The 10,000-nt window shown below is 44.5% G+C and overlaps 2 protein-coding genes across 3 annotated transcripts in view; both read right to left on the bottom strand.

Moving 5' to 3' along the window:
• The window catches only part of vps50 (VPS50 EARP/GARPII complex subunit), a 66,772-nt gene extending 63,157 nt beyond the window's left edge, over positions 1-3,615 (bottom strand). For both annotated transcript variants that reach the window (XM_084696947.1, XM_084696948.1), the window contains exons 1-2: positions 3,473-3,615; positions 2,524-2,592 (exon numbers count right to left, since the gene is read on the bottom strand). In XM_084696947.1, coding sequence (XP_084553073.1) covers positions 2,524-2,592; positions 3,473-3,505 — 102 coding nt within the window. In that variant the 5' untranslated portion in view covers positions 3,506-3,615. The remainder of the gene's footprint in view (positions 1-2,523; positions 2,593-3,472) is intronic.
• Positions 3,616-6,018: 2,403 nt separating this feature from the next.
• hepacam2 (HEPACAM family member 2) overlaps positions 6,019-10,000 on the bottom strand; it is a 6,938-nt gene continuing 2,956 nt past the window's right edge. The window contains exons 4-9 of the mRNA XM_084696025.1: positions 9,097-9,408; positions 8,401-8,532; positions 7,986-8,007; positions 7,859-7,893; positions 7,195-7,268; positions 6,019-7,085 (exon numbers count right to left, since the gene is read on the bottom strand). Of these exons, the coding sequence (XP_084552151.1) occupies positions 6,972-7,085; positions 7,195-7,268; positions 7,859-7,893; positions 7,986-8,007; positions 8,401-8,532; positions 9,097-9,408 (689 nt within the window). The 3' untranslated portion in view covers positions 6,019-6,971. The remainder of the gene's footprint in view (positions 7,086-7,194; positions 7,269-7,858; positions 7,894-7,985; positions 8,008-8,400; positions 8,533-9,096; positions 9,409-10,000) is intronic.

The raw sequence follows: 10,000 nt of genomic DNA, 5'->3' as shown, positions 1-10,000 counted from the left end.
TACCCTCCTGTAAGGTTACACTCCAACCCTGCTCCTGGAGAGATACCCTGCTGTAGGGTTACACTCCAAGCCTGCTCCTGGAGAGAGCCTGTCAACCAGCTCATGATCAGAATCAGGTGTGCTGGATTAGGGTTGGAGTGTAACCCTGCTCGAAGGCATCTCTCCAGGAACCGGCTGGACAGCGCCGAGGTGCATCTTGGGAAACACACACCTCGTTCCACCATCTTGGGTCGTGCGTCTCCTTTCCCTGAGCGAGGTGATAGGAGACACTGTCTGAATATCATCAGATAAATGCTAAATCAACAGAGACCTGACTACTCTGGACTAAGAAACAGTAAACAGAAGGAGGGCATCCTGGGAAGGGATACCGACCGGCCTTAATGCCAAGATTAGCATTTAGATATCTATCTGTGCAGATGAAGGCTTTAACTACACTAAAAACGACTGGTTTTCTGATAGCATGGAGACCATATCTTCCTCTGAGGAGGGCTGGGCATGGTACCTGGGGTGAGACTGCCCCCTACAGGAGGAGAACAGCACTGCAGAAAGATAATAATATGAATCATAATAAAAGAGAAAGAGGTGGAAACCAAAATACTTGGTTTAACGGTATCAAGGGAGGTTTCTTTGAGAATTAATCTTGTCTCCTCCGTCTTCAATAAAGCAGAGGAGAGGACACGCCCACGCCAGGAGAGGACACGCCCACACCAGGAGAGGAACACCAGCCCAGACCCAGCAAGACAACACGCCAACGGGAACAAATGCCAAACACACACTTTCCCATGTTCTGAATCTAACACACACACACACACACACACACACACACACCTGACCCTACCAAGCTCAGACTACAGGCCAAGACTCACATCCCTCCCTTGAACATGTGTAGTTGTTTATGTCTATGTTTATGATCCATATTACAGGTGAAGGAGGTAAAAGACTACAGGGCTCAAACCTGGATAGTTACTCTTCCACTTGAATCTCTCCTGCCACAGCCTTGGCTTAAACACTGAGGAAACGAGGGGGTTAGTGCCTGGCTCCACCAGATCTGCATTAGAAACAGGAATTTCTAGAGAGACAACAAGTCTTTGTACCTTCAAGGAAAACTAGTTTTTATCAAATAACACAGCAGGAGAAAAAAAAGCCTGGCGTTAACTTGTAGGTGACACAAGCTGGGAGGTGTCCTTTTAAGTTATTGTTCGGCATTGTTTGTGACTGCCTAGCTTTTTTCTTTACGTAGAGAAAAAAAGTATAAAGGGCAGTGCAGTCTCACATTTACCCACAGCAAACACTCCTTGTTTTAAGGGCCTTGGGACAACAACGGTGTACTTCAGGAAGCAAGGCGAGGTTTGGAGCATCAAGAGCTTTCTGTCTCCGCCCCTCCAGGAGAGCTGCTCCCTCAGCCAGAACCTTCAGACGCATCTGGGCTCAGAACAGAGATGTCTGCTCAGAGCAGCGTGTCGCGATGCGGAACGACAGCCAGGTAAACGCCAGAGGGACCCTTCACTTCCAGGGCGGCCAAGCCTTTTCAAACAGGCTCCCCAGACGGACGGAGAGATGAATGTTCAGACGGCAGTAACAAAATCAGAACCGATGGGATGAAACGTCCTGTCAAATGAACCCGCCTCGGCCTCACCCAGTACTGCGGACAAACAGAGGTGGTTCAATTCAAAGTTCCTCAGAGACGCTCTGGAGCGAGGTCCACAGTGTGGAGGGGAGGGAGCTGGGTGAGGACGCAGGGTTCCTGGAGGGTGACTTTACCACGGAGGCTATAGGCTGCCTCACGCTTCAAGCCCTCTGACAAATTGAAGCCACACAAGCTGCTGATGGAATAATACTCTGTGGTTAACGCTGACGGATGACGTGTTCTTAACCTTTCTTCGGGTTTCTGCAGCCTGAGCGCTGCTGGTAATACATGATGGTGACGGCCGTCCGTGACAGAGACGCTTAGCTGATTGAGAAACCTCTGCCTATCACATGGCTCCGGGTCAGTGTGACATTGTGTACAGTGCTGCGTTTCGCTCGGCGGTTAGAGCACTTGATTACAGATTAAGAGGGCGCTGGTTCAAATATCCCTGGTACTGTACAATGCTTTGTATTAAAGCGTCTGTTAAAAGAATATATTATTATTTAATACCACTCGACAGGGAGAGCGGCCTAATGTAACCCATACTACCCACTCACCAAACTGAGGCCGTAGAATGAAAATGCTACAGTCAATCATAGACGACAATCAGGCCTTAAAGCCTTTTCAAGGGCACCTCTTTTCACCACATTATGAGATAATAATACTTGAGATACTAGATTCTCATGAGATACTATCAACTGATCTCAGTAGAAACAATTCTCACCAACAACCATAAAACTACAATATCCACGTCTCTGTATTACTTACATTAGTTTGCTTAGATTGAGCCGGAACTCTTAGCTCATCAGCAATGATACAGGACAACTTACACAGCATACACAGCATACACAGCTACAGTTATTCCTGCTGTTTCAGAGAGGAGCCAGGGTGCTTACCTTGCTGGGGATCCTTAAGTTTTCCACAGGGCTCAAATCAGCCATGCTTTCCTGTGGACTCTTCAGACCCTGTTAACACAGAACACACAGCTGTACAGTACGTATAGCCCATATTGTCGCAGCAAGAACACACTGAGCCGGGGTGTTAACCTTTACGGGGATGAATAACCAAAACAAACCCAGGATTGGGTAAATATATAAGTGGCTGTGCTGCACTGCAAGGCAGAAGTCAATCTGTCGTGTAGCTTTACCGCTACTAGAGAACCCATTGACACGTAGCATAATAGAGACCTCTAAAACAAAGACATTGGTGCGGGGCTTTGAGAGATGTGCTGGTTTCTGAAGTGATGTGTTTAGGTATTTACAAGGTTATTTGAAACTATCAATAATTTGTAGAGTCAAACGAACTTCCTTATCTATACATTTAGCCATGGTTGGGTCCTTAGCTGTGTATAGCTATCAGTGACGCCTAAGGTGAAAATACTATCCTAGAGTGTAGACCAATGGAAACTGAAAAAGTTAGTGCACTCCTAAATCACATTTACGTATTTGTATGTTTTAGCAAAGTATTTGAAACATAGTGGGTATACTTGAGTTTCCATGGGGAGAGGGGGGGGGGGGTAGTAAACAGGTGTATTGTTGGTAGTTTATCTAGGCTACAAGGGTACTGCTAATGCTTGATAAACTACAGGTGTGGTCGTGAATGAAAGCTATACTGAGAAAATAACTGTGCATCAAACATCTGGTACATATTTGGTCAGTGTTTTTTGTAAACTAAATGTGTTGTCTGTTCTCTGTCTGTCATAATATCTGATATGCGCTGTCAACTCAACTGGCAGGTGCTGGTAGCTAGCGTTAGCATGATAACGTTAGCTACGGCTAGCTAGCTGCAGTCAGAACGCTAAATAAGACGTGGACATGCAAGAACAAAAACACTGGGATTTCTTACCTGACGGGCCATTAGTGACTTGATCTTCTGCATTGTGGGGAGGCGATTGCTGAGATGGACAAATCATAAAATTGAGATAATTTAGGATTAAATCTCTCTAGTTTATCACTTGCACCACTGAAGGGCCATGTTAGCTAGTACGAATCACGTGATTACTGGTAGTTCACAAGATCGCAAGGTGATGTGGGTAATGTAGGCCCCATGAGTGCGGTAGTTCACAGTTGGACAGCAGTTAAGGACAGATGATATGAAATTGAATTGCAAATGTCATGAATTATGATTCATTTGAGGTCAAATACTTATTCAAACGGATCCAGTGAGTACTTTAATCGGTGAAGGTACATGCGTCCTGGCTGATTATAGGTGTGATGACGCAAGATTGGACAGATAAATTGGAAAAATGAATAAATATACAAATATTTCTATATATTCTGTTGGTAAAAGATTATTAAAATTCTAAAAAAAAATTAAGTGACATTTTGCCTTTTATTCATTATGGCCGAAACGCCAATAGTTATGCTTGGCACAGGGGCTAATCTAGGTTCCCACTTTTGGGGGGGGCTAAGCCCCTAGATAAAACCTGTTATTTTTCCTGTGACCAAGCAAAACTAGGGGGGTCTGGGGGTATGTTCCCCCAGGATACATTTTTGAAAATATCCTTTTAAATAGTGTCCTCTAGTGGGTTTTAGGAAGATAAATTAACAAATTTAGATGTTTTTTTTTTTTTGGGGGGGGGGGCTCCAGCCTATTTTTATGTAATCATTTTGAGTAATTTTGAAAGCAACCAAAGTTGCTTGCTGATTTAAAAATCTCCCTTCATTGGATGTGTGGCAGTTTCATTTCAAACACTAATGGCAGTTTCATTTCGAACACTAGATGGCAGCTCAGGCATGATAGCGATATTAACATTTAGTCATTTAGCAGATGCTCTTATCCAGAGTGACTTACACACTTACACTAAGTACAGGGACATCCCCCCCCCCCAGGCAAGTAGGGTGAAGTGCCTTGCCAAAGGACACAACGTCATTTGGCACAGCCGGGAATCAAATCTAGCAACCTTCGGATTACTAACCCGATTCCCTCACCACTCAGCCACCTGACTCCCCTTGATATTAGGGGCGGAAAACCTTTAGTAGCTTTTACACTCGGGAGAGACGACCAGCAATGTAAGGTGAGGAACTGCCTCGACTCTGCTTTCCAACCCATTCTAGCACTTACCAGAGTGATGTGTTACAGAGAACTGATGTTCGTTATCATTAACATATGGAATGTTTTCCCTCTCCTGAACAGCCAGGAGCCTGTAGCAGCCTCCAGATCCTGGTTAGTGACAGCACCTCCTGCTCTATTTCCCTGTCAAATGAAGGAGAGTTGTTGCTCCGCCCCTGTCATCCAGACTTCAGTGTTGTTTGTACTCTATGGGTCCTCCCTTAAAACATACAGTGAGACACAGCAGATGGCTGGCCCACCAGAGAACTAACTCCATGGCGTCTCCTCAAAAAGATACTTCATGCAGTCACTTAGACAGCACACAGGCTGTAATTAGACACCATTCAGTAAGACGGACCTGGTCAGTTGAGGCACAATGTGACCAAACGTTCCTACAATCTAAGACGTGGACGTTTGGTTGGGATCTATTGCACCCGTTAGCTCCCTTGTTCACCACTCACATCCAGACTGACAAACAGAGGGGTTTACTTTGCATCCATGCCTGTCTTTGGACATACAGAACACAACACCGCTCTTTGGTGAACACAAAACACTCATGTGTTGTTCTACCAGAGCCAGCAGTGTTTCTGACAGAGTAAAGGTGGTCCAGTTCTTATTGCTGTGACATCAGACAGAACAGCGTTCACCAGTGGCAGAGACATACTTTAGAGCAGTGGAAAAGACATCACAGGCCCAACTCATTAGATCAGGGGTCCCCAAACTACATGGCCCACCCACATATTTCGACCGGCCCTCTAAACAATGCCAGAGACATACTTTGAAAATTTAATTTTAGCTAGGCCTGTATGTTCATGTCATATCTGTATTTGATCATGAAGGTTGGCTTTCATACAAAAAAAAATTCCCTTAGTTATTACCTATTCAAATTTCCCTTAGTTATTAACTATAATTATTAACGTAAACTAATTATTTGTTAGATCCATCCACCAACAGAATGGTAAATTCAACATAACGTTCCATCGTGATCGAGAAGGTGCACGCGAGCCAGCAAGATAATTCTCCACAATAATACTGGTAGTCACTCTGACCCATGTCATTTTCTGTTACAGACCGACCCAGCCCCACATTAAAGAAAGGAAAAATGATCAGGCCCTCGCAGAAAAAAGTTTGGGGACCCCTGCATTAGATAATTCCTCACCAGAGCACTGGTTCTGTATACATGAGGAGCGAGCAGAACCGATCACTATGGAAGTAGCCTATGTGACTGTTCTATGTAATCATGTTTACGCACTGTAACCTACAAATGTGGAGTTTTATGTCATCAAAGGAGAAAAGTTGTATTTATATATTTATAACAAAAGAATTGTTATACATTTTTATTGTAATACAAAAAGTACACATCTGTGAAAGCAAATATGTCACTTTAGTATCAAGACGATTACAAAACGACAACATTTTTAACGTTTTTTTAAACATTTCCAAGAAAAAAAATATGTACCAAAAGTACAGCCATATTAACTGGAAAGCACTGTCAAACAGCACAGTTGAAAAGTAGGCCTACTCTATACATATTCTGAATGTATCAACACCTTAATAAATCAATATGCAAAATGCATTTAATGTAAATCCTTTTTTACATTTTTCAGGGAGAGCTTAAAAAGCCCATGGAATAACATCTCTAAAGAAATTAAGAAAGTGAACACAAGGACAACTTATACTTTAAATTAAATAAATATTTGACATTGTGAGTAAGACATGGAGAAGTTCCTTTAACTGTAGAAAACATAATCCCTCAGACTACACACTAAGAAAACCTATCATTCACCTACCTCACCTCAAGTCTTTTTTTTCTAAATGTTCTTAGCCAAACTGTCAAATTACACGTTTCTTAGATCCAACATCAAATATCCAAAAAGCATTCAGCCTTACATAACTCATCATAGTCACAGCACAACCCAAAACCTGTGCATTCGTTTGAAACATGTTCCCCTCCAGCCACTAATAGCAAAACGCATTTTATTATCTCAACGTGACGCCCAGTAGTATTTACACATGACATCCACAACACCCCCTGACAGGAACAAATCACCATTATTCAGTTGCTTCACAATAAGTGTGTTTGACTTGAGATCAGGAAAACCCGACCAGGATAACCAAACCATGGGTTTTGGGGCGATGGACTGATGACCAGTGTTCATACTGAGCTTTTGATTGGACCAGGTGGGAGACATACTGCAGTCTAGGCTTCTGATTGGTCCAGGTAAGAGACAAACCTCGGTCTGGGCTTGTGATTGGACCAGGTGAAGGACAGACGTCAATCTGGGACTGTGGTTCACTCAAGCAAGCTCTGTGTGGGCGTGCTGACTGGGATGTGTCTGATGACGTCGTAGATGGTGGTGTGCAGATCTGGAACAGATTCGAGACGAGCGAGAGACCTGCTCGATGCCTGAGGGAGGAAAGAGGATCCTGGTTTGTTCTACACATGCTGTGTTTGTCTCCAGAAAACAATGAGTTTCGCCTCAATCCATAAATCTAAGCTTCTTAAAGAGACTCACCAGTGTGGATTCCATGTTCCCAGGCAGAGAGACAAACTCGTAAATGCCAAAATCTTCAGTTGCATCTTCGTGACCTGAAGATATAAAAAAAAAAGTTGTTTCATATTCACAGATCATGGCTTGGGAAAGAAACATGCATCTAAATTGTTTCATGAGTAATGTCAGAAAACCTTTTCAAACTCGACTGTGTCCCAACAGGAGTGTTTACATAAACATATCCTATGAGAGTCAGCCTATATAAACTTGACATGCAATGAGTAAAACTAACACTCTTGGTGTTAAATTAACCCTTTGAAATTTGCTGGTTTCAGTCACTGCTTTTATTAAACCTATCTACATTTTGGGGATAATATAATTATGTCCTTTCTCAACAGAAACTAGTCACACAGAAACCACACGTAACCCACACTGGGTTGATTTAGCCCAGACACAGAAGGCCCCAAGAGGTATTTAAAGAGATTAGCAAGCCGGCTAATGGACTGTGTGACCATGAAGCAAACAAACTATGATTACTGTAATTGTTGTGAACTGGTGGCTGAGGGCTTCTGGGGTTATGATTGGCCTAGGATGGGTACACAGTACAGGGTTGCCTGGCAACAGGAAAGAATGCTAGCTAGGTAGCTAAGGTGTAAACTGCCCAGGCCAGGTGGAGAAGTCGGCTTACCTGAACTGTGTGGACGTTTCTGTTCTGTTAAGGGCCTATGAGAGAGGCAAACAAACCGGGTTCATTAAACCTACATGTGCCTGCAGAGAGTTTGTGGTTGAGATGTAATGAGTGTTTGTTGTTTTACCTCTTGTAGATGTTCATGAGAACTGTGAAAAGAGAAAGAGAGAAAGTGGATGTATTGAAAAAGGTTGATCCAAACGCATTTGAATATATCAATTTTTCCTCATAAAAACAGCCTGTGATGTTTTTCATTTACATAAAATTTGACTAACAATTTACATTTACGGTGAGCTGGTAGTTTTCTGGTAACTGCACCACGCATGGGAGTGTTGAATGAAAAGCACAGCAGTCTCTTTCATCAGCCCCTGAAAGCTGTGAGACACCCGGCTGAACCCTGGCCTGTAGGCCTCACGGGTCTGCACTCAAACCACCTGCGCTTTGACACTGACACAAAGGAGTAACACAGTACTTCCAGTGTACCATACCTCCTTGTGTATGGTTGAGGGACGATATAAGATTTTTGTTGTGGATGCTCTCACCTGTCTTGGGGTGGCAGGTTCTCCGGAGGAAGACCATCAGCATGCAGGCGATGATGATGGAGAGTGAGCAGACCAGCACTGCCACCGCCAGTGGGGACGTGGTGCTGCTCTCCTGGGAGTGCTTCATGTTCTCTGGGAACCACAGAAGAAGAGCAGTGTTGTAAATTTAGAGATTTTGTCGAGCGACTGAAAATGTAATCTAGCGCCTTGGGATAAATCAATCATTGGGCCAAAGCCTCAAGGAAACCAAAGAAATTAATCAGATTTTTGTTGGGCTGTTTTGTTCTAATTTGTCATGTGCACGGTAGTTTATGTATTGTGTAAAAAATGTCAGCAGTACTGAGATATCTAACACACCGAAACTCAACACGTTGTAAAACCTAGTCAACAACCGAGGACAGCTGTTATCCGCTGTTTGTTCATCAAAATGGAGACAGTGGACTTTACCACGAGACTGCCTCCTAGCAACACTCTTATTGACACGGCTTTATCTCAGCTGATATGTTCAACTGCTTCTCTGGGAAATCTAAGGCTAGTGCATGAGTCTAAGCTCAGTGATCATGAATCAGTTTTCATCCTGACTCTACACCCCTTGAGTATGTGTGTGTGTGTGTATGGGTGTGTGTGTAGGTCTTTGAGTATGTGTGTGTGTGTGTGTGTATATGTCTGTGTGTGTATGTGAGTGTGTGAGCCCACCTATCTCCATCCTGGTCACCAGCAGGGTGAAGGGGATCTCGGCGTGCCTCTGGGTGATGTTGTTGAAGGCCCGTAAGAGGAAGTCCTCCACCTGCTGGGGGCGGTAGTAGCTGACCGTCAGCCGGGGCCCCGCCTGGGTGCTGTTGCTGCCCAGGAACAGCCACTCACAGCTGCTGGGGGGGTTGGAGGCGGCACGGCAGTCGAAGGTGATCTCCCCTGGGTTGACGGTAAACACCCCCCTGTTGCGCAGGCCCTCGGAGCCCTGTGAGGGCAGGCCCTGGGGGCAGAGCACCGACAGATTGTAGGGGCCGTCTGGGGAGAGATGGGAGGGGGAGCAGAGGTGTGTGTGTGTGTGGGGGGGGGGGGCACAGGGAATGGGGGGGGCAGGGGATGGGGGGGGGGCAGGAGGCGGGGAGGGGGAGAGTTTAGTAAGGAGGACATATTGAAGCCTCTTAAAGGTGAATTTAATTTTTTCTCTTTTTTTCCCACATAGCTTTTCCCAGGTTTCCTAGATATCTGCCTTCCAGCATCTGACCCTCTGGTGGGCAGTAAGAGGTCCCTAGCTGTAGTGAGGGGAGGGGGGGTGAAGGGAGGATATGACACAAGCCTACAAAGAGATGGGAAGTACAAATACTAGTCTACGAATCTCCATGGAGCAAGGAAGAAGGCAACAAGGTTTTTTTCCGAAAGGATAAAAAAAAAGAAAAGCGATAATTAGACATAACATGACTAGTTCTCTGAAATAACAGGTGCACGTTCTGCAAGATTATATCACGTATATACTCAAACAAGATGCAAAACAGCTCGATGTAAACCAGGACCGTGAGGTCAGCGTCTGTTGTGAGTGTGAGACGGGAGCGAGAAAATGACAGCAGCAGAATAGAAATATAAACACACCGCAGAC

This window comes from Hypomesus nipponensis, chromosome 4 (assembly GCF_054491055.1).
Source record: "Hypomesus nipponensis isolate SF chromosome 4, ASM5449105v1, whole genome shotgun sequence".
Taxonomy (NCBI): Eukaryota; Metazoa; Chordata; class Actinopteri; order Osmeriformes; family Osmeridae; genus Hypomesus; species Hypomesus nipponensis.
Note: the sequence above shows the minus strand (reverse complement) of the source record. Positions and strands in the feature narration are given on the sequence as shown.